The following is a 27,230-nucleotide window of genomic DNA, read 5'->3' on the forward strand; positions in this document are numbered from 1 at the left end:
CTTACTCATTGAATGGCTTGCTTAAAAAGAGGCAAGATATCTTTATTTCTGTGTTAATGACAGTCAAGATACAGCTGGTGCTGGTAAAATGCTTTAGCCAGGGTCACGAAGCAGCTGGGAAAGCCCAGGTTCTCAATTCACGCCCCCTTTCTGCTGGAGATGGCGCGGTCCGCAATTAATGTCACCTGAAGGAATACTTCATTGTTTTTCCCCTACCAAATGCAATTCTCTACAGACACAAAAGTTTACAAAACCAAACTCTGGGAAGGCAGTGAATCTTTAGGATTTTTTTACAGTGACGAAGGGAGAGCTGAAAGCACAGATGCCTCTTTATTGCTCTGTTCTGTTGTTTCCAGCCACCCTCCTAAAGGGCTGCACGTGAGCTGGAGCGGTCAGGGTTAATAGTGTGTCTCCTAGTGCATTACAGTAGCTCCCAAATATCTTTCAAGTGAAATGAGTGTGACAATACGAAATGTTTGTAGAGGAACGACTGTGTAAACCAATTTCATGTAAAAATATCCCTGAGATCTGTTTAAGAGGTGTCTGCATCAGTCTGTGATTGCATATTTGGAGCTGCCAACAGACCTATTGTGAGACTCGGAGTACAATAACTTATTGCATATCTTAGAGCTGAAGCTCTTGTATCTGTGCAACTGTGGGGGAAAAAAAACAAGCCCTCAGCTTTGATTGAGAAAGCGAGTTAAGTTTGCAGCCCTCGTGGCTGAGTTGAAAAGCTTGTGAGCACCTCAAACGCTCCAACCCAACGCGACACAAAGAGCTGCCGGTACTCTTTGTTACGGCCGTTTTGAGCCGTTTTCGGGATGCTGGAGCAGCTGGATCGGATGCGCCGTACCGAGGCGTGCAGGTCACCTTGCTTACGGGTACAGGGTGGGCGGTTCCCTTCCTAACAACCACCGCGGGGGTGGGCAGAGGACACCTCAAAACCGACCCTCCAGCATCACCCCGAGCCGGGACTTCCTTTGAAACCTCTATGGCTCCCAGCTGCCCCTACCCTGTGACCAGGGAAAAGGATGGGCAGCCGTGCGTTCTTCCTCTATGCGCTCGACTCCCAGCTTGCGGGCTCTGGGGTTCAGGGGAGCCCCCTCGGCGCTGGAAGGGGCGGGGAGGGGGCGCCTGTGGGCAGCACCCGGGGGCCCGGGCGAGGAGGAGCGGCGCGGTGCCGGGGAGGGCGGCAGGGATAGGGGGGTTGTTGCGAGGCCCGGGCTGCGGTGACTCCTCCTAGAGGCGGTTATGCGGAGCGGGAGGAAACCCCTTCCACCCCCCCTTCAAGAGGAGCCGCCGCCATCGCCATTGAAACATACAATACGGGAGGAGAGCCGGCGGCTGAGGCGGAGCGAGGGTGCGGGCGGGAGGCGGGGGAGCCAAGGGGGGAAGGGGGGGCGAGGAGAGGAAGAAAGGAGGGGAGGAAAAGGAAAAAAAAATAAAAAGGGAAGGGAAGAAGAAGGCGGCGGCGCCGGCAGGTGAGGGAGCGGCGGCGCGGGGCTCCGGGGCCGCGGCGAGGCCCCCTCCTCTCCTTCCCGCTCCCGGCCGCCCGACCCGCCTCCTCCTCCCGCCGCCGCTGCTGCCTTTTTCCGCAGCCGCCCGGGAGGGCCCGACCATGGCCGGGGCGGGGGCAGCGGCCGCCGTGCGAGGAAGGGGGCGGAGGCGGCGGGGCTGTGCGGGGGGTGTCCGGCTGTGGGGAGGAACCGCCGCGGGCGACGGTTGGGCGCGCGGGGCCGGCCCCGGGGGGCGGGGTGCGGGGCTGCGCGCGGGGCCGGCGGTTCCCGCTCGGTGCCTCCGCCGCCCCGCAGACCGGCGGAGCGCCGGAACTTCCCCTTCCGGGGGCGCGTTTGGCGGCGGACCGGCACCACCGCCGCCCCTCGGGAGGCAGAGCGCGAAGCCTTCGTGACGGAGGGAGCGAGCGCGCCGAGGGGAGGGCGGCGGGGCGGGTGAGGAGGGGAGGGACGGGGAAGCGTTTGCGCGGGAAAACCAACAGCCACTCCCCCCCGGGCGCCTGCGCGGCCGGCACCGGAGCGCTCAGGCGGCGCCGCCGCCCCTTTCCCCGCTGCTCACCGGCTGCCGGTCAGTCAGCGCGGCCTCCTCAGCGGCGCGCCGAGGGGAAGTGGGCGGGGCGGGCGTGTCCAGGCAACGGCGCCGGGTACGCGGGGCGGGGCCGCCAGCGGACGCGCTCACGGGATCACAGAATGTCAGGGGTGGGAAGGGACCTGGAAAGCTCACCCAGTGCGATCCCCCCATGGAGCTGGAACACCCACATGAGGTTACACAGGAAGGTGTCCAGGCGGGTTGGAATGTCTGCAGAGAAGGAGACTCCACAGCCCCCCTGGGCAGCCTGGGCCAGGCTCTGCCACCCTCTCCATGAAGAAGTTTCTTCTCAAATTTAAGTGAAACCTCCTGTGTTCCAGTTTGCACCCATTGCCCCTTGTCCTGCCGTTGGTTGTCACCGAGAAGAGCCTGGCTCCATCCTCCTGACACTCACCCTTTCCGGATTGATCCCCATGAATGAGTCCCCCCTCAGTGTCCTCTTGTCCAGCTCCAGAGCCCCAGCTCCCTCAGCCTTTCCTCACACGGGAGATGCTCCACTCCCTTCAGCATCTTGGTGGCTGCGCTGGACTCTCTCCAGCAGTTCCCTGTCCTGCTGGAACTGAGGGGCCACAACTGGACACAATATTCCAGGTGTGGTCTCCCCAGGGCAGAGTAGAGGGGCAGGAGAACCTCTCTGACCTACTGACCACCCCCTTCTAACCCACCCCAGGTACCATTGGCTTCCTGGCCACAAGGGCCCAGTGCTGGGAGCACCGGGCGGCCAGCATGGACCGCGCCGCTCCACCTGGCCTTCAGCTGTCTACCAGCAAGCTCAAAAGAAGCCTCGGTGTGAGGGAGTATTGAGGCTTGGCCTCTCAACATGAGAGCCGTGCGGTGCTCAGCACCTGCAGTTTGTGAGGGGAGCTGCTTCCTGGCTTCATTGTGACCGTGAAGCTTCTTTTGCCAGGAATGCACTCCGTGTCTATTGGCTTGAGTCCAGGAGACCCGCCGTTTGCCCACTAAATGTTTGCATGTTGGTCGTGCCTTACCAGTTTATTCAGGTAACAAGCTTCTGTTGTAGGTCTTCTAAGTTGTTTTGACAAAGTGGTGTTTGCATATGAGTGCACAGTCTAAGTTGACCCCCAGATATAACGTCTTAGGATTGCTCATCAAGTCCTAACTGAGGAAGCGCAGGTGTGTTGATAGTCCGGCACATCCTTGATTTCAGTCTTTGCCTGCTGAGGTCAAGTTTTCTCAGTGTTTAGAATTCAAAACCCCTGGATGCCAAACACACGGGAACGGTCCAGAAACAGTTTAGGTAGAAACGGTTCCAGTACAAAGCTTTGCAAAGCTTCAGGTCTCATGCTGCGAGCCAGGTCAGCACCCAGCCCTGCCTGAGTGTGTGAGCCCCTGCGTCCATGTACTGTCCCCTTGTAAATGTCTAGGTGTCCGAGGGAGGGCACGCGACACCCTGTGCCAGATTTTAGTCTGCGGGATGATATTGCAGCCACCTGTACAGTCCAGAAGGATAAGCTGCAATGCCAGCTTTTTTAATTTGGCTGGGGACTTACCTAATCATTGCTCAAATATTTCATGATAGCTGGTTGGCAGTATGTGTTTTGTATGTGGTGTAGCTGTTAGCTTGCTTGTATCTTGTGTGCGATCTGGGATGTGGAGAGGAACAGCCAGAACTGACTTTTCTCCACAGTGTTCCAACAGTTTTGGTACTACATTGTGCAAAAGAAGCTTTCTTTTAATGTTTTCTGCGGTTGTTCTTAGAGAAAAATAATGAGGCATTTTGTACCACACTGAACTTTCTGATTTGCATCCGTGTTTCCGTGCCAGATTTTGACAAGTTAATCTCTGGAACTGTTTCTAGGCCAGCTTCTTAGGTTCAGGCTCACTTGGAGGTCACAGTCTGGTTTTGTGTTTGCAGCTTATTCCTTTCTAAAAATTGTGCGCGTCCTTACTGCCTAAAGATGATTATGAGGTTTTGTTCTTCAATGCATCTATGTAGGAAGGACTGGAAAGTGGTGTTAAGATTGCTTTGTTAAACCTTGATCCGTCGGGCTGTGGTGTGGGATGCGAATGGCAGAATGGTGAGAGGAATGTTCCGGTGTGGTCTGTTATTCCAGTGTCCTTGTGTAGCAATTATCACGCTCTGCAGATAACGATGGTGGAAGAAAATGAGGTGGCAGTGTCTGTAGCGGAGGGATCCTCCAAGTGGCCCAAGCAGATTCCACCTGAGAGAGGCAAGGGGGCAGAGCCCTTTCCAGCAGGCCAAGCAAAATGTCGCTGGTCATTTTGGGCTCTGAAGATTTAATTCACAGAGGAAGGCCCAGCTCGCAAAAGTCTACCTTGTTTTCATCATATCGTGGAGAGCTCTGGGAGACTTGGTAGCTACTAAATCCCCCGTAGCAACACAGGGATTTTGGAGTCACGGCAGAGTAGGAGTGTGCCATGACCAATTAAGGGATTAGAAACATTAATTGCTTTAAATTACTCAAGCATCGTGATGTTGTGGTAGCCAGATATAGACACAGTTCTTCTAACTCAGTGAGGATGGACTTCACATAAATAACATGGCTGTACTTTTTAACAGAGGCTGTAGTTTATAAGGACAAATGTCCAGGTCCATAGGAATTGGTTTTTAGTACATGCGATGCTTCCATAGCTTGCTGCTTCTACCAAAAATTGCCTCCCATAGGAGACAAGTTGCCTATGCCACTCCTCAGTATATCTTGGTCCACATAAGTTACAAAGAAGAGAGAGACAGCGTTAGCAGAACTTCGAAGCCTCTTTTGTATTTAGACTCCCATAAAGTTCTGCAAACACACCTGATCTGCTACCTGCAGCGTGTTTGGAAAAACGTGTTGGGATTCCAAAGGTTGTTTGGCAGCAGGGGGGAAATAAGGAAAAACAAAGGGGTAGAGAGACAGGGGTGGAAAGTTCAGTGAGGCAACGGAAGAACGAGCCAGAAGTGATTAATTAAACAGAAATGTATATGCAACAGCATGCCCCGGGGCGCTGTGCTTAGTTATACAAATATGTTTTGATTTTCTATCACAAAGTGCAACCGCAATATTTTCTGTGTATGTAATCGCATTAAGTTTTTCTTTTTTTCTTTGATTTACATACAACTGGGATTTGGTACGATGGGAACAAGTATGTGAGAGGGTAGCTTAATATGATTCTGATAGATGATTGCTTGTAGTGTGCTCTTTCAGCACGGCTCTCTGTAGGTTTTCCATGCAGCACTGAACTCTGGGGTGATGGAGCTGTCCTGCCAGCATTGCAGGAACCGGATCGCAGCCTAGTGCATGCATTTATTAAGTTCCACCTTAGAATGAGTTATTGTTGCTCATATTACTCAGAAGGCTGTTCCAGAAGTTTGCTCCTCTGATGGCTAGAAACTTAATTCCCAGCCTATGTTTATTCATTAATTTGAACGTCAGTTATCATGAACTGAAAAGAACAAAGGCTAATCAGTAGTATAATATGAAACTGAATGTTTATAAAAGAGTTTGTCACAAATTACGAAGGGCTGGAAGAGGGGACCTCAGAGATCACCTCCTCCAGCCTCCGGTCCCGAGGCAGACCCAGCCGCCTGTGCCGGCTCTGTGCCCCCCGCCCTGTTTTAGAGCTGTGCTGGAGGAGGATGCTGCCCCCTGTTTTAGAGCTGTGCTGGAGGAGGATGCTGCCCCCTGTTTTAGAGCTGTGCTGTCAGGAGGATGCTGCCCCCCTGTTTTAGAGCTGTGCTGGAGGAGGATGCTGCCCCCCTGTTTTAGAGCTGTGCTGGAGGAGGATGCTGCCTTCTCCCTGGCTGACCAGGTCCAGTGCTCCGCTGTCCTCGCGCTCCACAGCTTTTGTGAGAGTTCTGCTCTTCCATGACTTTTATAGGGAATGCTTATTCCCTCCATCTTCAAAGCCGCCTTTCACGTCTCTAAAGAGCATTATCACGTCTCCTCACTTCTTTTCATCCGATCATTCTTATCGCCCTTCTGTGGGTTCTCGTTGTTGCACGTGGCTGCAGCCCCGTATCTGCAGTGGGATGTGGCCCCTCAGCCCAGCGCTCGCTGCCCTCTGCTCTACAAACCCTGGTGCGAGGTTTGCCTGTTACAACAGCTCTTTGTCCCCGTCACTGTAACCTGGAGGCGCTTCTCAGCAATTGTTTCCTGTCCTGCACAACTGGTTACTCCCGCATCAATGCAACTAATGGTTTGCTTAGGAATATTTTCCTCGTGTATCTATTTGAAGTGGCCATCGTCTTTAATTCGCACTAGCAAGGGGCGGTTTATGAGCTCTTCTACCACCGCTCGTGATTCCAGGCTGGCAGTTTGAAGGAAACTCAGGGTGGGACGATGAGCAACATGAGTTTTGAGGTGTCTGTGTCTGGTAGGCTTGTTGGTTTAATCTTTCCCAACTTTTGTTGTCATGTCCACATAATATATTGCACATAGAAAGAAAAAAATATCTTGCTGATAGGCAAGGACACTCCAGGGTTTAATAGATCCTTGCAGACCACGTGGTGATTTTATTTCCTTGATATTGTAAGCAACACCAGCATTCAAGTTGCGTTATCATAGAAACCAACCCTTAACGTTGGCTGTTATGGCCGAGCTGGCTTCTGTGAATGTCTGGCTCTGTATGGCACAGGTGACATTCTCTGTGTATGCACTTGGTTTGTAATAAGCAGGATAAGAACAAAATGCAGATTCCTGTGCCCTCCTTGGGGGAGTGTTGGTTGTTCCCAAGAGCTGTCAGTGGTGTCGAATGACTTCTTTTATTTTAATGCTATTTAAAATGCAGATTGCAATCAAATTTGACAGTATCACCTAAAGTAATCGTAATGTTTTTCAAATTATCTTCGTCCTTTTGTTTCCTTGTTTTGTTGAGGTGACGGAATACTGGGAATTAAGCGGCAGTGCCTTCATTGACAAAAATACCACCTGTGGCAGAAGTGTTCATGGTTCACTTCAGTGCAGTGAATCTTGATCTGTTGTGTTGTAACCAGGATCATTGGGCTACCAGGGCGGCTACCAAAATGGAGTTAAAACTTCTCCACTGCGTGACTGAGAGTGAGAACTAGAGGTGTAACTGTGACCACATGCACGCTCTGAAGTGGAGCCGCTGGCTGCAGGATTTGCTGTCCGTTCATCTGCAACCTCGCTGTCACCAGAAAAATAAGGAGCAGATTATATTTTATGTCGTTGCTCCTATGTATAGACTAGATGGCTCATAATACAGGGCAAACCCACATCTTCGGGGAGCCTGATGGGCAGAAAAGCTTCCCAGGCAGCCCTTTGAGGACAGGAGGTTGACGACCTCCCTTGGCTCCATGGAGGAGCCCCCAGGGCTGCAGCGCGGGCACAGGGCCAGTATTGCCTCCTCTGCTTATAGGCGGCACCAGTGTCTGCTTTGCAGCTTGTTTAGTGCTGTCCGCTATGCCAGCACTTCTCAGCTGTTTATAACTTGCTAAGCTTAATAATCAGCGTGGAAATCTTCCATGCCGTGGATGTCTGTCTGTCTTGGTGTGATTTGTTTTTAAAGATTTACTTAAGGTGTGTTTGAATTATTATTTTTTTTTAATACTCTTTGACCCATTTTTTCCTGTGATCTTGCTACTTTGACAGTGCAGTAGTCAGAAGAAAAGTTATAGCAAATGTTTCCATTATCCAGCTCCTAATGAATAATGCCTCGGCTTTAACAGGTATCGAGAACGGGTTTGGAGTTTTGCTTCTGGAAGAACCAGATGATGTCTGAAGATGTTTTCCACATGCTGAACACTAATCCCCTTTCGGTTCTCTTGCAGCTTTTGGATTGCAGCGAGGGGTTAAGAATCGCCAGCACGTTGAGAAGCACAAAGCTGCGAGATGTCGGGCCGGAGCGGGAAGAAGAAAATGTCCAAGCTCTCGCGCTCCAGCAGGGCGGGCGTCATTTTCCCTGTGGGGAGAATGATGCGCTACTTAAAGAAAGGAACGTACAAGTACCGGATAGGTGTTGGAGCACCAGTTTACATGGCAGCCGTCATAGAGTACCTAGCAGGTAAACCAAGAACCTGAGCCTGGAAGTGCTGATCACGCACAGAAGCCGGGGATATCCATGGGATGGGGCACAAACGTGTTCAGCACTTCTGAAAACCAGGCTCTGCAAGGGCAGGATTTGTTGAAATGTGCTTAAAACACTAAGATGATTCAATTGCTTCTTGAAGAGGCTGAGCGTGGAAGTTTTCTCCTTTGGAGACACTTGGTCACTAGCCGGAAGGATAAATTTTACTGCTCTGCAGAGTGAGGCATCACATCTAGGTAGCTTCTGTGCAATAGAAAACTGATATGAATTAGCCTTTTGGTACATCTGGATGTGAATGAGATGCAAAAGAGAAGCTAGCCCACTTTGTGCATCTGTGGTGCCTTTTTAACTGAACAACCTGTCTCACTGGCTGCATTTCTCCTTGCAGAACAGTGTCAAAGTGTTATGAAATATGGAGGTTGTTAATTTGTATTTTTAAGATACTTTTTGCTTGCCTAAATGTATAAATAAACTGCTTCAGGGTTTAAATCTTCCCACATACCCTGAGTTTTCTTTTCCCTTCCTTTCTGAAATTGACCTTGGAGGAAGGGGCAGGTGATACAAATATACTGTGATATATTATAATATTTCAGACTGTCCTGCAATCATATCTGCTCTATTTCTTGTTTAATTGTGGAAAACAGCACCTTAGCAAATTGTTACAACACGCGGTGCAGAGATGATTCTGATCCAGGTTACTTAGGTGTTACAGATCAAGACTGAGGTGCATTAGAGAATCTGAGAGGAGTCCCAAGTCTGCATGGAATTAGCAGAGCGAGTTGTGTTTCGGGAGCATAATTTGCGTAGCTTGACTTCCAAAGCGGTGTGACAAAGCTTGCAGGTCCTGGCTGTCCATTTAACAGCACGGCAGCCTTTATGCCAACGTTGCTGTCTCTTTCACACGTGAAAGCCGGTTCTCAGTACCAGACACAAAAGCACTATTTTCTTTCGAAGGCGTGGAGAAAATCTACAATAGTGATCATTTCACTGTTAAAATTAAATTTCCGATGATGCGTGTTACAGAAACTCCCTCATTTGTGCGGATTAATTACAGAATGAGAATTGTTTTTTTCTCCTGAGGCTGCTCCTGGAGTTGCAGTGAAGAAGTGTTGCTTGTGTGAAAGAAACGGCAACAGCACAGTGAAGCTTGCGCTTCTGTGCACCTCCAGCTCCTTCAGGAGACAAGCCCAGAAATGGAGCTGCTTTTAAAACAAAACATCGCTAAAAACCAGCATCCAAATAGTGAGCATTTCTGCCAGCCATTTGGTTTGATTTTTGTTTACTGCGCAAGAACAAACATGTTTATATGAAAACCATTTAATCATAGCGAGAGATCAGTTTTTTAAATTATTTCAGAGAAGATCTTTCACTTTATTAGGAACGTACATACAGTCATTTTTGCACAGTCCAGCTTCCCACATTCAAGTGGAGTCTCTCAGTGCAGTCTCTCAGTGGAGTTGGTGCAGTCGTGCCATACCCGGGCGGTCTGCAGCTTGCACAGCTTGTGTATCCACCTGCAGCACCCAGTGCTGCTCACAGGGATGCTCCGGAGCCCACAGGGAGTTAGTGGGAGAGGTGGAGATGGAGCACTCATAGCTCTCGGAGCTTGTTTATCCACCTGCAGCACCCAGTGCTGCTCGCAGGGATGCTCCGGAGCCCACAGGAGTTAGTGGGAGAGGTGGAGATGGAGCACTCATAGCTCTCAGAGCTTTTATTCACCTGCAGCACCCAGCGCTGCTCATGGGGATGCTCTGGAGCCCACAGGGGTTAGTGGGAGAGGTGGAGATGGAGCACTCATAGCTCTCGGAGCTTTTATTCACCTGCAGCACCCAGCGCTGCTCACGGGGATGCTCCGGAGCCCACAGGGAGTTAGTGGGAGAGGTGGAGATGGAGGATTCAAAGCTCTCGTAGCTCCCTGCTCTACCACAGGGATTTTTCAACCTTGTTTTTGTTGGTAGGACCATCTGTTTTCTAGCGGAGGTTCAGGCCTCTTCAGGAATGTCATGAATAGGAATTTCTCTATAGCAAGGTGTGGTTGCTTTACTTTATCATCGATTGTGAGTCACTTAAAAGTCATCTACGGACTTCTGAATGTCTGGGGGTTGCAAGATGAAAACCATACTACATGGGGTTTGGAAGTCGCACTAACTTTTGTAACTGAATACTGTGCTGGGTAATGACTCTGCTCACCCTCGGTCTGGAGAGGAATGGTTTTTCCTTTTCCCACTCCACAGGGATCTATAGCATTCAAAGGAGTTTCTAGGGTAAACATTTGGCGATGCTTGTTCTGGGCTGTGGCAATTATTACAGGGTGTAGTAATAAATTGTCAACAGCACATCTGTTATATGCAGCACTTTGGTAGTGCAGACTGAGTTATGGTCATCTATTTATAACATCCAGCCCAGCACTGTTTACCTACTATCTGAACTAGAACCGTGTATATCTTGGCTCTGCTTCTGGCTAGTAAGTGCAGTTTAATTTAAAGCATTAATATGCTAAGGGCAGATTATGTGTGGGCCTACACATTGTTTTAGGAAAAAAGAATGTGTAGTCAACCAGGCAAGCAAATTGCTAGATGTGTAGGCTGGGGGCCCACAGAAATGGTAAGGGAATGTTATTTTAAGCTGCATGGTTCAGCAGAAACAGAGCCCCCTCTTGCCCCAGCCCTTTACATATTGTTGTAGAATGGAGTCTCGTTTGTGAGCAAACAGCTCTTGCTTGTGGATAGTAGTCTTTCCAAAGCAAAGCTGCTGTGCGCTATCCAGAGCTTTGGTTGAAAAGATTACAAAGGTGGACGGTTCAATTAAAAAACTGTGTTGCAACGTCTAACCCTGCTGATGTAGTTATTCCTAATATGTATGTGTGAATACAGCCTTTGGTTTTGGGAAGCCCTCAGAAACAAAACGCGTTTTTCCAAGGCTGTTGTTGGGCAGGGCATTGTGTATCAAACTGGTAACATTTCTTAACATTATCTAATACTTTCTATTACAAATTGCAGTTTTCTATCATGGACTTGCAGCTGAAATGGTGGCGACTCAGGCCAAAAACCTGCATACAGGGAACTGCTTCGGGCTGTGTCTGGGAGGGTGGGAGTGATGGAGACTGGTTCTTGAACCGTTTCACAGAAGCAAGTTGAACTGTGTCTTCTTGTTAAGTTAAAACATTCATGAGAACTTCTCTTAGCATGTGGGTACGCTGTGCCTCTGAGCAGAGACTTGATGCTTTCCGAAAGGGGAAAGGTGGTCTCTGCTGGCTCAGGGGAATCTGCTCTTTGAATAATCATGTGCTCCCCGGAGACTTATTTGATTTTAACAGCTAAAATCTCGGTAGACTTGCTCATCACGGAGCGTTCTCAAACCTCTCCCGGCCTCCAGTGCTGCCCAGACTGCCTGTGCGTCATCTTCCCGGGGTGAGGAGGATGGACAGGAGTCCGAGGACAGGCTGATCCTACTTACTGTCTGTGAGCCGGGAAGGGAAGGCTGGAATTAACTGGATAAGCAGACTGAGGGACTCGGAACAGGTTCCACAGTGATCAGAGGAGACTGGGTCATAATGTTTTGGGGAGACGATGGTTATGGAAGGAGAATGTAGATGTTAGAGACAGAGCTGGGGATGGATCTGGATGGTGGGAGAGCTGAACTGATGACCAGTGGGCAAATAAATGGCAAAGGGTATCCAAAAATCCTGCCAGGAAGCTGGAGAGGCAGTTGGAAAAATAAGGCGTAGACATTATTAGGATTCATTATAGGATTGGATGGAGGAGGTGTTGATAACGAAGAGCCTAGAAAGGAAGATGGAGCCTGAGTGTTACTGAGAAGAGTGGACAGGATAAATGGAGACTGTCCAGAAAGGCAACTGAGATAGAAGCATCAGGTGTGGGTCACCAAGGAAAGGAGAATGGGCTGCGAAGCTGGGAAAGCAGGTCGTGGCTGGGCTGGGGGCAAGGTGGAGGGGGCTGGCAGGGTCAGGCAGGACCAGACTGCCTGATTGCGGTCACCCAGGGCCCAGCATGGCCAGCGATTCTCCCGTGGGCAATCAGCACATGCTCTGTTAATAGCCTGTATTTGTGTTGCCCTGAAGCCCTGGGCCTTTTGACTAGCATCATCTGGATGGTGCATACACATCTTGAGCATCTTTATTCCCAGTTGCCACATGGTTCAGACTGCTTTGATACGTATTCTGTGGCACAAGCTAATAGATCCCTATTTTTGCCCTTTGTATGCAAGATTGATTGTGGCTGCACCCCACAGCCGTTATCAATGCCAGAGCCGTGCTTTGGCGTATCAACCCCCGTGTTAAAATGCCAGCAATCACTGCAATGTATCTCAAGAAGAGGTACTCTTTACCTCGATTGATTAGCTAATGATAATAATCATCAGTGATCTAAGACTCTTTTATAATCTCTCTATGCTGTTTTATATCTTAGGCTTGAAAATCATATTGCAAAACTGCAGTGTAATTCCTATCCAGTAGGTTTTGTTTGCTGGAACAGTGTAAGGCTGCACTGGCTTTGGAGCTAAAACTCCATGGAATAATTGGCCTCAATCCCATTGGATTTATGGACTTGGCAATAGGCACATGCCAGATTATGTTCTGAGTATGCACGGGGCTCACTATAGTCATCATGATCTAAATCAGACATCGCTGCTTGTGCACCTTCCCAAAATGCAGGCAAAGAATACAGATGCCTCTTGATGAGGAAGCAGAAGATGTGTAAATACTGTGCTCCTCAGAGGAACTCATGGGAGACGTCAATGGATCGCCATCGTCTCTAAATTAGAGCAGAACACAACACCAGCAAACACTTCTCCTTCGAAGGCCATCAGCTGGCATGCTCTTTGGTCTGTGCTCTTCTGCCGCCAAGAGACAAATCGAGCAGACATTTCTCTGCTTGTAAATGGAGGACCAAGGACTCCATCACCTGACAAGTCTTTTCAGAGCAAGGTGTTATTGATAGATTTGTATGCTATAGTGTAACTGGAACTGCCACGACTTATCCTAAAGGGGAAGTGGAAAACAAGATAACCTGTCTGAAATCTCTCCACTTCTACTATCAGGAGTTCTCATTCCTCTTTCTTATCAGTGCAGCTGAGCACTTCACAAAAGCAGGCTGAGCTCAGCTGAACAAGTAGCTTTGGCCTGACTAGGATGCTCTTAGTTCCCAGACACTCCGTATCTGCTGATCCATCAGCTGAAGAAACCGCTTTCTCCTCCGTGTCACAGGATGAGAAGATGTAATCCCATTCAGGTCATAGCTTGGCTGCTGTTTGTGTCGATTGGAAGGCAGTTACGTTCTTCCCTGGTCCCGAGTCCTTATCAAACAGGAGAAAAGGTGATGTGTGTCTGTCTGAGGCCAAGGTCAAATGTGGAGTGCAGAAATAAGTTAGTTTTCTTGCAGCCACCTGCTCTGAAGATGTCTGAATTTGAAGTTGTGCTTCCAGTGTGGAAGCATCTTTGTGGATTTTGAATCTTGAGAGAAGTAAGATTATTTCAGGTTTCACTTTAATTCTTCATGCCTGCTGCTGAGAGAATATAAAGTGAAGCAAACTTACGTCTGACAATATCAAGATGCCTGATTCCAAGAGAGCTTGTTCTAGTACAGGACTTCATTACAGGACCTATGTTCTCAGACTAGTCTTCTTAGAGCTGAGGTAACTTCAGCTGTTGTTTTTACTTGAAATGTAAAGCAGTTTCTGTAGGGGTCTGTTATTATCAGCAGAGGATGTGATAACTGAAGCCTTTAGATTTGATGTTGCATTTTGCAGGTGCTGTTTTATACTCTTAAGGCTATTCCTCCAGCATTAGAAATACATGCACATAAACAATGGTTAGAAGAAGGTAAGGCATTTATTTACCTGTGCAGATGACTGGCATCCTTTGATAAGTTCTATGCGTATTCCACAGTCTGCCATACGATGTCTCTGCCTTGGATTCTCTTCTTCCCGCTGTCCCGTGGCAGAACGCTGGCGTTTGAGTGTTGTGCATTTTTTGCTCTTGACATTAGGCAAAGGACATTTGAGTGCACCATCAGGATGCTGCTGGCCAAAGGACACAGAGCCTGGGGGAGTGGGGTGAGACACAGGTAGCAGGCTGTGCCGGTTGTTGGCACGTATGAAAGAGCTTCAGTTACTGTGCAGGTAAGTATGTGTTGCCTTTCTTTTCCTCCCTGATGCAATGTTCCTCCGCTGTCAGCACCCGTCTGCCAAACCCGCTGCAGGAGCTTGGGCCTCTTGTCTTGCTTTATGCTGGTCTGCACAATGGATGGCAATCTGTTCCTGCTGTCACCTCTGCATTAGCTGCACTGCCCGGGAGGTGGGGCTGAGACCCAGCCCTGCAGCCCCCACATAGTGAATGCAACTGAGTTACACAGGATCTCTTCTCAGTCTCCAGAGTCAGGAAAAGCCAGTGCCAAGGCTGCTGGCCTAACCTTAAATGTAGGTTCAGTGTGTATTTGTGGTGTGATGCTATTTCTGATTGTTCGATCACCTGCTACTTTTTCCTCATCGCAGTGGCCTAGTTATTGCAACCAGGGTTCTAATATTTCCTAAAATGTGAGCACTTGTTTTGCAACTTCAATAATGTTTCTTGAAAGCGGTACATGAATAATTTGTGAACATTTTCAACACAAGTCTAAATGGCTTTTACATCTCCGCCATTCAGTTAAGGCTGTACGCTGTATGCTAGTGACAGCTGGATGACAAGTATGTGCTCTTGTTATTCTGAGGTAAACCAAAAGCTTGTGTCTTTCTCATGAACAAAACCTCTTGTTGGAATCCTTTGGTTTTAGCCAAAGAGCACTATGTAGATTTCCACTAAATTTTTCATGGAAGTTCTTCTTTTTATAATGGTTACAGTTCTCTGGCTGGCTGATGAAAATGAGCGAGATCTCATTAATAGGACATGGATGGGCTGTAACTTTCCTGCCGCGCTTGCTGACAGTAGTAAATACTAAACCAAAACCCAGCAGGCAGGGACGCTGGTTACTTATGAAATCACGTTCATGCCTGGTTTCATTTTAAGATTATTTGTAGCAAAACGTTCCCTTCTCCTTCTTCCTCACTGTTTCGGTAGAGTTCTTACATGAGAATTAATCTGTGAGTAGGGGTCAAGCTCTGTAAATCAATGGATTAGACTGTTTGCTACAGTTTAGATGAACTCAGAAAATCATGTCTGTGTTTCTCGTGTAAAGATTAGAAAAAGCTCAGTGGCTTTAGTCACAGCATAAATGGTATTGCAAATTAAATGGAAGTGACCTTCTGTTCCCAGAGATGTGGAAGGAGCTTTCTACCAGTAGTTCATGCACTGAGCTCTTACATTGTCTCTGCTTGCCTCTGAGTCGAACTTTCCACACCTTGTTCTGAAATGAAGCTTCTCACAGATTTCCAGTGCCACTCAATTCAGAGCTGCAGCATTGCCTGGCTGGTTCGTCGCCTTTCAAAGTGTTTCTTTAAATGCACCTCAGTCTTCGTCTTACCTGGTCCTGAGCATCTTTGCTGTTCTGTCGGAACTGTCCGCGCCAGGTTTGGGGTTCTATTGCATGTTCTACTGTGTTATTGTTACAGGGTTACTGCTGGATTTGGGATTGCTGATGTACATTTTTATAGGGTGTTTCTTGAGATTTTTGGAAAGAGTATTCTGACTTGGGACTTGTATATGTGAACCAAGATTAGCATATTTCCTGCTGGCTGTCCTTTAGGGAATTTGGAAGTACTAATTATTTTGTGCAAATTTGCAAGTACATTGAATGTGGTTTGGTTTCTGCTTTTCTATAGCAAAGACTGTTTCAATTGGAAAATGCTCCTGAAGAAGTAAATGGATATTAAGCAGGAGTGTAAAATGTACATACAGGGTGTACATAAGCTTCATTTTTATCTCCATGTGTTTACAGCCGAAATTCTAGAATTAGCGGGAAACGCGGCGCGGGACAACAAGAAGGGAAGAATCGCCCCCAGACACATTCTCCTGGCAGTTGCAAATGATGAGGAGCTGAATCAGGTACCATTTCCATTTCAGTGAGAGTTACGTGCTGTCACATGGACGAAGCTGCTACCGTGGAAGGTTGGAAACAGTTTAGTCTGACACATGAATGAGAGCAGGATTATCAGAGCAGAAGTTGACAGGATTGTGCCAACTTGTATGAAAGCAAACAAATAAGAAGGTTCTGGGATATCTTAAACCCTCTGGATATAGATTTTGCTGCTTGTGTAGCCTGTGAGTCCTGCTGAAATGGGAAAACTTGGTGCTTAATTTTTTCCTCAGGGACATCAATACTTAAAGAAAATGTGCCATATGGAAGACCTTTTCCCAAAAGCTGTAGAAATGTGTGTTTTCTATCATGCTGGCTGTGAGGCCCATCTCGGGTGTGGGTCTGGCTCACACTGCTGCCTCCAGCACTGCCTCCCCCTCCGTACGCCCGGGTCTTGTTGGCACCCAGGCTGGTTTGCAGTGCTCTGACTCTGGGGATCACTTGTGGGGTCACTTCTGCGGGACCTGTTGGGCGAGAAGGCAGAAGACGGCGTGGGCTGTGAATTGCGGTATTCAGGGCTGCCGAGAAGGCTCAGCCAGCATCAGAAGATCTCTTCTTGCCTGGCCCCATGTGAAGATGAATGACATCATTCACACTTTGAAAGATCCCTGCACTTAATTTGACTGCTTTAAATAATGGAAGTGTGGTGCATGTGAAGTCATCTAGCTCTGTTTGCAGTCAAGGAGACTGACAGGTCAGAACAGAGGCCAGGAGAGAGGGCAAAGCGTGCTAACGCTGCCAGCCCACTCCCTGCTCCGCGGCACCGCTCGCTGGGCTGTGAGCTGCACACCAGACCCGCTGTTGCCTGTCAGGAATTAGCCAGATTTTGTCCTCCACCTCACATCACAGCCCATTCCTGTTGTTCACCTCCGCAAAGCAGGTTCTTAGGCTGCATACTTACTGTACTGAATCTGTTTCCCTGCCAGAGGGATCTACAACCAGTTCTTTGAGCAGGGATGTGGTGCAATCATTTTTTTAAGCAGCCTGCAGGCACGTACCATTTCCTCTTATCCTCAGTCACTGCTCATGAGTCACCCAGCACAGGTATGGCAGAGACCGGCATTGTGAGAGGAAAGGGTGACCGACCTGTAAAGCGACTTCAGGACGTGCTGGCTGACATCACTGTCACCCGCCAGGTCTCTTTCTTATTGTGGATTTTCTCCATGAGGTGTTTTGGTTTAGGGAGTGTGGACTCTAGTGTATGCGTAATATAGTCAGCAACAATAGCTCGAGCGCAGACTAAGAGAATCTATAATGTGCTCTCTCACACCGTTTCCCCTTGCAGCTGCTGAAAGGTGTGACTATTGCAAGTGGAGGTGTCCTGCCCAGAATCCAGCCAGAGCTTCTAGCCAAGAAACGGGGCGCCAAGGGCAAATCCGAGACCATCCTTTCCCCTGCTCCTGAGAAGAAGGGAAGGAAATCCATGGTGAACAAAAAGAGTGGGAAGAAGGCAAAGTCTACCAAGGCCCGGACACCCAAAAAGGTAAGTGAGGCAGATAGGGGATTGCAGAGACTGAGATTAAGAGGAATAAATTAGTGTTTCTGCACTGTTTCTTTGTACCAACTGGAAACAGGAGGCAGGAGTTGATAATAGACACAACAGGACTTTTTTTTTGTCTCTAACTTTAGCAATAAAGGCAGGCACAGTATTTTCCAAAATGAATTTTCGTAGCAAACACCTTTAAAGGTTTGAGGAAAACTTTTAAGATTTCCATGTCACTCTTTGCAACGCTTTCTTGATAACTGTGTAGAATCTATCTCCACACTAACCCTGTGACAGTGAACTCTAGCGTTTAAATAAAGGAAGCTTTGTTTGAAAACATTTTCTGCCTGACTGAGGTCACACCTTCAGCCTCCTACAGGTACTGGGTTAAGGATTTCTCAGTGTCCAGAGAACTTGTCCTGACGTGGTTCCAACGGTCGTTTTGACAAGCTCTTTGTCTGGTGGGTTCTTAGGTGTGCTGTCGTTAATGACTTTTAAAAGAGTGGGGAGAAGAATAAATGAATCAGAACTTGACGGCTGCAATTTCCATTACAGTTGCCCATCCTCTGTCACCATCCAAAATGGTTTAATTTGGTAAAGCGGGAACCCAGATCAGTGCTCCCGATTTGTCATTCTAGAGCATACATCTTAAAACACTGCTACATTTGTGATTGGGTAGGATTAAACGATGTTAAGCTTTGACCTAAGCTATTTAAACATGCGTGGAGCATGTCTGTCTGGAGGTCTCCGAGCTTCAATACTTACATAACTAAGAACATGCAGAAACAACTTTTAAAAAGAAAACAGTGTTGCTTAATAGGATGCCCAATAGGATACCTCTGTGTATTGATCTCAGCTACCACTGTACGTTGAATTTGCACGTGCAGAGTTGGGACTTGTTAGGAAGAGTTTTAGCTTCTTGACATACCTTAGAGCACATATGGACAGAGGCGAGGAGATGTTTCCACAGCTCCTGGTGCCGGGCTGCGTGGAGGAGCGCGTCCCACACAGGGGACTTTGTTATTAGTTCATCTTGTCATCCTGACGGCTCGTGTGGAGATGTGATGGCTCATTCCTGTCCATATGGACTCAGCTCTACGATTTATTAACTGAGACTTATGATCTTTTTTTTTTTCAGATCATAAAGTTGTTTTTTGCTGCAGATTGGAGCATTTGACTGGGTTACTAAGTTACTAAGTTGGATTTAGTGTGAGCTCTGCTTTGTTAGCAGCAAAAATAACCTAGCACCCACCCACCCATAAATACCACCTGAATTGTTAGTAAAACTACAGATGGATGTGGGTGCCCTGACTCTCAATGTGACTACAAACTTATGTAATACCTCAGATGAACCTCTTGATGTTTTACAATTATATAAACATGGAAGACCTCTGTTGTTATGTAATCTTTGGGAAGTGAAAGACTATGAGTAATGTATTGATCTGAGAAGATGAAGTTTGTCGTAACTGATTAAATCTGTCCATTACTGAATAGGGTAAATGTTGATTTGCTTCCTTAGAGAGTTCTTGCTTTTTTTCTCCCCCCAAACAGAGCAAACAGAAGGACAATGAAAAAGAAGGAGCTTCAAATTCAACATCTGAAGATGGACCTGGGGATGGTTTCACTATCTTGTCGTCCAAGAGCCTTGTGCCAGGACAAAAGGTAATAAACACGAAGTTATAACAGATTGGAATCACAGCAATGGAGCCTAGCATGAGTGGAAGGATGCTTTTGACCTAACACCAGTACAAAATCCTCTCTGTATTCTCCTTTAGTGGTCCCAAATTTAAGGCCAAAAATCACTCAAGTCATGGGTGGGGTGGAGGGTCTCACAAATATGTCTGCATGTAATCCATTTCTTGGCCTAAACCATGTCAGAGTGTTGTTCAGCTTGGTCTTGGCTGCATTGTGCCTGGCCTATTGCCAAACCAGCTTTAACCTTATAGGCTATTTATTATTTATAACAGAGAATTTGTGGGCCAGGTCCCAGGATCACCCCAGCAGCTTCCACCAGCTGGTTCGTGCCAGAAGCCAGGGTGCTCCATCCGAAGGTGGACTGTGGGGTTCTTCTCTCCCACTGTGAAACCCGAGGACCTTGCCAGAGGCGCAGGGCATGCCTGCTTCTCTGTCCCAGCACAGACTGTGGCCCCTTGCCTGGCCAGAGTCACCAAACCGTCCCACCGGGACACCTGCATGTCCTTGGTGGCCAGCCAGCTGTTGGTCCCATGCTTTTTTTCTTATACTCCCCAAGAGAGAGCGGTTTTTGCCTGCTGTAATTTTTGGACGCTTTGAATGACACTGGAATTTTTCTTACAGATATAACTATGAAGATATGGTCAGGATTTTTTAAAGTATTATTATTTCAAATAGTGAGGTCATCTGGAAAAAGTGTTATTCCTGAAATTGCTTCTGTAAGCCCCTCGTACCGATGGTGTGCCCTGGTGTATGAAGCAGCACTTAAGAGTTCAGTCTGTCTGATCCCCTCTCTTGCTAAAGCCGTGATCCAGAATGTGCCAGACACATAACAGATCCCAAAGATCGCTAGAAACTGTAATCTGTCTGAGCAGATGAAACTTCAGTCTCCTTCACTCAAGCTCAGTCCTGTCCTAAGTTCCTCCAGAACCTGTGCAGCTTCTCACTTCTCCTCTAAAACGGGCACTGCTTATTGTTCTGTTATCGCAGCTTGGAAATCAGTGCGGCCTGCTGTGCACATGGTCAGCAGCCGGAAAGTCTTTTGGAGGATTTTTAGCGTCTCTGTCCTCTGTTGTTGCGCGAAGCGATGAGGCCGTGAAACCTGGGGAGCAGCCTGTTTTGAGCACCTTGAGACATCAGGTTTTGTCCAGTTCCCGTATCCAGATGCAGGGTGGGCAAAGCATCCCTTATTTGATTTCTGCCAGGAACTGAAAGGGTAATCGTGTACTACAGTGGCTGAAGCTTTTATACATCAGGATGACGCTCAGCCCTCTGAGCCCCTGCAGCAGTTAACCGGCAGCAAATGTTTCCGCAGAAGCAAAGCTTTTTAACGTTAGTATTTTTCTCTTTAAACAAAAGCATTTCCAAACCAGCCTTTTCTCTTCAAAGTGCGATGTCAGAACACGTGTTTTCTAGCAGTAACTTCCCCCAGAACAAGCTCCTAGGCTGTGAGCATATCACCAAACAATGTGAGTGCTGTACCATCATTAATTAAAGTCTAAACATCGGAATCACATCTATTGAACACAATGAAACTACTGATCTCTGAAAGACTGAATCCAACCACCTTTCATTTTAGCTTTTTGGAATGATGATTTCACACTCAATGACTGTTTTATTTTTTGTCATTACTATTTTCCAGCTTTCTCTGACACAGAGTGACATCAGCCATATTGGCTCCATGAAAGTAGAAGGCATCGTTCATCCCACAACCGCTGAAATAGACCTGAAGGAGGAAATAGGTGAGGCTCTGCTACGCTCATTTGGCTTTTTTAATGATGACTTACTACAATCAAATCACAGATAATTTGTTGAAGCGCATGAGCAGCAAAGATGTGAAAAATAATGATTGCAGTCTTCATTAGATTATTTTTACATTTGTCTCTGAAAATTCTGTGACAAAAATTATACATTAATAACACTTCTAATTATGCTTTTCACTGTAGGATTGTACGTATTTTGGAAATACTCATGTACGAAGCCTTATACTGCTCATGTGAAATAAGGAAATATTGTTATTACTGGTATAGGAAACTGAAGCTAGAGGGAGGTAAAGAAGACAGGGATTCAGTGCCATAGATAGGCACGGAACCTAGGAGCAGGCTTCTGAAATAACTGCTTTATAGGGTGAGTCATCAAGAGCTTCATTGGCACCCCAGCTACGTTTATTGCTGAAAGCAGGAGAGTTTGTATGTTGAGGTTGGTTTTGAAAGCTGAAATCTGAGTCCTGAAAATCCCGCTTTTTGCTATTTTAGCCATAAGAGTAAGATGGCATTCTTATGAAAGGAGGTTCCAGTACTAACATACAGGGGTTTTCAAAACAACGAAAAGTAAACTGTGGCTAGATAGATGGTAAACAGAGACAGCTGCTGCTGACCTGGGGAAGCGGGATCGTTTGTGTGCAATGTTCTTCTTTTAAATAAAGTAGAGCTGTTTTGTTCACGCTGGTGCTTTGGTGCCAAGGCCCTGTGCTCTGTCCCTGCAGGCAAGGCCTTGGAAAAGGCTGGAGGGAAAGAGTTCTTAGAAACCGTCAAAGAGCTTCGCAAATCTCAAGGACCTTTGGAAGTTGCTGAAGGTAAAAAGGATACCGCGGTCCTTCTGGAAACAGCTCATTTTGTATGTTCTTTCCTCCAGACACCCTGCTCTGTTCTCAGTTGTTCTGTGCCCTTGCCTGTGTGATGCAGATGTTCCTGTTTGCTCTTCGAAGCTGTTGCTGATATGGACAGCCTGTTGAGACAAAACCAAGGAAGAGCAGGATACTCGTATGCTCTGCACTCTCTGTCTTTTGGCTTCTAGGTGACACCACAAGTAACAGTGGGCTGATGGATTCACCTGAGGCAATTGCTGCCTGTGCGAGTCCAGAAATTAAGGAAAACTTTTGCTGTCACCTCTGTGCCGTCTTTCCCGTCCCATTTGTACTGCATTCCATAGCGACAATCAGAAACAGCTCCCAGTCTAACACATGAGGTGTAAGAACAGTGGTAGCGTATGAATTATTCTGCTTTATGCTTATTTGACTAACAGTATCATCCAAACAATTACCTTACTTAGAACACAAATACAGATGTGATAAGATCTCTGGAGCTGGCATGCTTTTTGGAAGAGCAGTTGCTTCTCTTCTCCCAGGCACTACACCTGCATTATAGAAATACAAATTACAGCAGTGCTTTCTCCAAATGTTTAACACGTCTGGAGCAGTGAAGAGTTTGGGACTTGAGACTATGCCTTCCTTTGTAGAGAAATTAAACCAATTTATAGGGGTTGAAAGTGGCTGGAGGATGGATGGATGGAAAGAAATTCTAACATATCTTCCAGTGCCTTATTTGGCTTAATATCTCAATACTCAAGAAACTAAATGCTTTAAATAGTCTAATTTTGGAAATTTCCTAAGTGAATAGCCTACTTTTACAACCTCAAATGACAGGGAAAATTTTGTACAAGATATTTTGCTTCACTTTTGCATTGAATCAACGATATATACCATGACATCAAAGTAAACTGCTTTTCTCTGCCAACATCACCACCCAACTAGGAAATAGACTCCTTTTATGCTGTTAAGGCTATCCCAGGAAAGAAGAAAATCTTAGTTTAACAGATAGAACAATGTATGCTCTCCAACATGGTGCTGGGTTTGAAACTGCCCCTCCTACTGGTTTTGATGCAAGCAACAATAAATGGTGTTAATCACGGGAGGTCTGCTGGAAACACCTGAGCTGCAGCCTCACTGGCTTCGGTCCAAGTGCTGCTCACAGCACACCTGTGCTCTTTGCAGTCACTTTGCTCCCATGGTAAAGGCCTGATGTTTCCCTTCTGGCTGAAATGGAAGTGGCACCACGAAACGTTAGGCAAAATTCCTCTGTGATGGTGGATAAGTGAGTAAATCCAAGTTGTTCATTCTTGGGCTTTAATTGCACAGCTAATTTCAGGGTGTTTAGATTTCCAGATTGGCAGAAGTGCTAATGGTCAAAATTGCCACAAAAGCAAACTGATGCCACGCTGTGAACTCTGCAGGTCCTAGAGAAACATTGCGCTTCCTGAAAAATTAACCTGAGATTCTCAATTGGACATAACTGGTGGAGAATTTGAACAAACACCTTTGGTTTCCATGTTGTCTGGAACTACCCAGCTGTGAAGTGGGTCTAAATATTGCTCCCTAACACCCTGGAGCTGCAATGGTGGTGCAGGATGTTTGTGCAAAGCACTCAGAGCAGGCTGCGCTGTAGAAATGTCTACGGGAGGATGAATGATACGTGTTCAGTGCAAGATTTGATACTTTGCATTAAACAAATCCAGAGGCCATGTTGAATGAGAAAGCTGTAAAACATTATTGAATAACTGCGTGTTAACCAAATGAGCCCTGGGTTCTTTGGTCTCCAAAGAGGTAATAATTGATCACAAAAGACAGATTCTGATTGCAAGTGAGCCATTGCAGCATATTTTAGTTCTGAATGTATTTCTTTGGAGAGGTAATGCACTGAAGGAGGTATTTGGACTGAGAGGTCACTGCAGGGAGTGTCCATTCCAAACCATTGTTTTCTGTCTGTGCCAGCCGCGCTCACCCAGTCCAGCGGGCTGGCGGCCAAGTTCGTCATCCACTGCCACATCCCGCAGTGGGGCTCGGACAAGTGCGAGGAGCAGCTCGAGGAGACAGTCAAGAACTGCTTGACAGCCGCCGAAGACAAGAAGTTGAAGTCCGTGGCCTTCCCCCCGTTTCCCAGTGGCAGGTATGACTCAAAATGTGCTCCGCTAAGAAACCCAAAGCATTTCTATTTTTCTTTTTTCTTTTTTAACTGGCAGTTCATTAATCTTGCTTGGTCTCTCATCACAAGACACCTTCACAAGTCCCACTACCTACAGAAGTTGTTTTGTGTTGGAGTTCACATGCTTGTGTTTAATTTGAAATGGAACTCTTGGTTTTGTTAGCAATGAGTGCACAGTGCAGTCTGGTAGTGAAGGAAATTAAAGTAAAACTGATTTGATAAGCGGAATCACCACACGTCACTGAATACACAGGAGGAGAAAATGCTGGTTTTACACAGACACTTCTCAAGACAAATCATATTTTTGTGGATCAGGATAAGAGAATAAAGAGAGGCAGTGTAATTTTAGTGGGTTTTTTTTCTTCCCTTTATACACAGATGCTCTTGGTTACAGAGTTTCGTCGAAGCAAAGTGTGATAAATTGTTTTATCACTCTTTAATACTAAAGTTCAACCTTCAAAAATTAACTGTAGTTTTTAATTCCAGTAGAAATAGTCTCTATAGACCTCATGTCTCCTATGAGCGTTATCTAAGAGCAATCCAGTCTGAGCATCAGTCTCAGTGCAGATTCTCCTGCTCCTTAGTTTTGTTTCTCTTCCTGTTGCTCTTGTGGTTGCTCCTGCTAACAGAGAGGAAACAAAGTGGGTCTCACCAGGTGCTGCTGGTTTCCAATCATAGACCCTCAGAGTTGTCTGAAAGAGAGACAGAGTTTTTCAAACAGGACTTAGAGGTTTTGCTGGTTTCCACCTGCACAAGAAATGCTGGTTTTGTTGGGTACGTCGCGAATTTGCTGTATTTGCTCTGTGAATTTTCACCTTTCCTCCACCCCACCTTATGCACTGTTTGCAGTAACTGATATAATGGAGCAATAGGTAAGTTATCCCAGTTGTGCCAGGGCTTTTCAGCTCTGTGATCTTGTCATGAAAAAGTAGACAAATGTGGTTTAGATGAAGTCACTTGTGCTGTGAAGTGGATATAAATAAACTGGGAAAACATTTTCAAACAGTTCTTGTCGATAACTTGCTGCCAGAAAGACGTATCAGCTGGGTTGCTGCAGGTGCTGTAAAAGTAGGAAAGTCTGTTTGCTGGTAGGCGTTTGGATGATGGTGAATACAGATGCAGCAGTTGTTGAGGACTAGTTTCTAAACTCTTTTTTGGACGGTATTTAATGCAAGTATGATACATAGTCTGACATCGCTAACATGAAATTGAGTAAGGAGAAGTCAGTAGTACCGAACTGGGAAATCAAACGGAAGGCACGTGATGGTGCTAAACGCTGCAAAGGCAGCTCTGGATGCTCTTCAAAGAAATACCCGGATTTTTCAAGTGTAAGGATTGTTATGCACTGGGATGGCTTATCTGTGTATTCCGATGCGGCCCTGTCACTGAAGAACTGTAAGTATAGGGCAAGGAATCTGTTGAGTGTTACACGTGAGCGTACTGCAAGGCAGAGCATTTCGTGAGGTGGGCATCAAGATCAAACTGTAGAACAGTTCTTGAAATGATGTCGGGTATTATAGCACTCGTGTTTTATACAAACATGGTGCATGGTCACCATGAGGCTTTAAAAGGATTGTGAGACTAAGATGGAACAAATGCTGCTGCCAGGAGTCTTTAACCTAAGGGATGTGGGCCAGGTGCCCCAGTTGTCAGCACAGTTCCAAGTCCACTCACAGTAAAGACTGGTATCTTTTAGCTTTTCAGTTGGTATATTAGAGAATATTACCATCCAAATGAGTGAATGAGTGGGTCTTGGCCTTACTTTGGGTTATGGTTGTAATTTCAGTCAGTTTAACTGAAGCTTAAAGCAAAATATTTTTAATGACAGACGAAGTCAAGCAAGCTATTGATTTTGTTTGTTTGTTCCATTTTCAACTACAAAAATAATCATTCCCTCAACTTTTTAGCCTGCCCGGCATGGCATGGAAACGTTTAACTCTAAGGGAGAATGTTAAAAACTTTGTGTAGTTATAAAAAGGAGAAGCAAATGAAACCAGTAACTATGCCAGCAAGGAAACTGATACAGCAGCACATGAATATTGCTAATGAAACCTTGGCCTTGGCTTCTGGGCTTTACACGTTGCAAAACCGCAATGGCACTATGTTTTGCAGCAGCCTGTGGCTGGTACAGCTCTGGTTTGCTCTTCCAGCGTTGTGTGTGCGTAGTGCTTGCCCATGTTTCTGACACTCACTGGTTCTGTTCTGTCCCCCACCGCACAGAAACTGCTTCCCGAAACAGACGGCAGCCCAGCTGACTCTCAGAGCTATTTCCACCCATTTTGACGGCACCAGCTCTTCCTCCTTGAAGAACATTTACTTTCTGCTCTTCGACAGTGAAAGCATTGGCATCTACGTGCAAGAAATGGCCAAGCTAGACACTAAGTAGCGACGGCAGCCAAATGAAACTTTATTTTTCAACAAACTTGAGTAGCATTAAAAGCATTAGAGGTGGGTTTTATTTTTCCAATGTGACGAGGAGGGGGAGCAGTAGTAGTGTGATGTGTTGTGACTTGATGAGGAGCTGTGACTAGAGGTGAGAGGGGGTTGAGTCCCATTGCTTCATGCTATCAGCATCCTCCAGCCATTTCTATCACCTTGAGCAACTCAGTTGCCATCTCTTTTCAGGAGGTTTTTTTAGTGTCCCTTGTTACTTTAGTTTAGAAGTTTTGAAAAAGTAACCTCATTTTAGATTTGTAGCGATGAGTATTTCACACACACACACACACTTCAAAGAAAGCTCTTAAAACTGTTCTTTTCCCTTTTCCCATCCCTTGAGGGCAGGTGGTAAACACAGAGCGGGGAAAGGATTGCAGAAGTGATGCATGAGGAGCTTCTGGTTTGCTTTGAACTCACAATAATCTCTGTAATTACTGAGAATATTTCATGGTGATTTGGTTTGTTTTATAAGAAAAAAAGAAAAAGATGTGTTGAGTGTGGTTATTGTTACAAACCCTACTTCTGCTCTGGGCATTCCTCACCTGAAAAAAAACAGCAGCGTCTGTAACTAAGTGCTTGCTGTGTCACGCTTAGCACCCAAGTAAGCAGCTCTGCTGGCTGCGGTGCACAGTGCTACAGGTGACACAATTACAGCTGCTGTTGAGATGTTGACACAGAGCTGCGTTGCATTCCGCTGAGTTCCAGGATAACCGTAGCCTC

General features: G+C 46.7%; 1 protein-coding gene and 1 long non-coding RNA gene across 6 annotated transcripts in view; one reads left to right on the forward strand and one right to left on the reverse strand.

Moving 5' to 3' along the window:
• The window catches only part of LOC309439717, a 21,547-nt gene extending 19,432 nt beyond the window's left edge, over window positions 1-2,115 (reverse strand). For both annotated transcript variants that reach the window (XR_014184063.1, XR_014184064.1), the window contains exon 1: window positions 2,074-2,115. This is a non-coding gene — a long non-coding RNA (uncharacterized lncRNA). The remainder of the gene's footprint in view (window positions 1-2,073) is intronic.
• Window positions 1,163-27,196, forward strand: MACROH2A2 (macroH2A.2 histone). 4 transcript variants are annotated; one of them, XM_082052691.1, is made up of 9 exons: window positions 1,163-1,360; window positions 7,856-8,088; window positions 16,002-16,108; window positions 17,425-17,622; window positions 19,174-19,284; window positions 20,957-21,056; window positions 21,800-21,889; window positions 23,864-24,038; window positions 26,295-27,196. In XM_082052691.1, exons 2-9 carry the CDS (start codon window positions 7,917-7,919, stop codon window positions 26,458-26,460), a joined length of 1,119 nt encoding a protein of 372 aa, XP_081908817.1. In that variant the 5' UTR covers window positions 1,163-1,360; window positions 7,856-7,916; the 3' UTR covers window positions 26,461-27,196. The 4 variants fall into 4 exon arrangements, with proteins under 4 accessions (XP_081908817.1, XP_081908816.1, XP_081908818.1 ...); XM_082052690.1 differs by lacking the exon at window positions 1,163-1,360 and adding an exon at window positions 1,398-1,481; XM_082052692.1 differs by lacking the exon at window positions 1,163-1,360 and adding an exon at window positions 3,011-3,104.
• Window positions 27,197-27,230: the final 34 nt, after the last annotated feature.

The sequence above is a fragment of the Streptopelia decaocto genome (genome assembly GCF_964273445.1).
Source record: "Streptopelia decaocto genome assembly, chromosome: 5".
Taxonomy (NCBI): Eukaryota; Metazoa; Chordata; class Aves; order Columbiformes; family Columbidae; genus Streptopelia; species Streptopelia decaocto.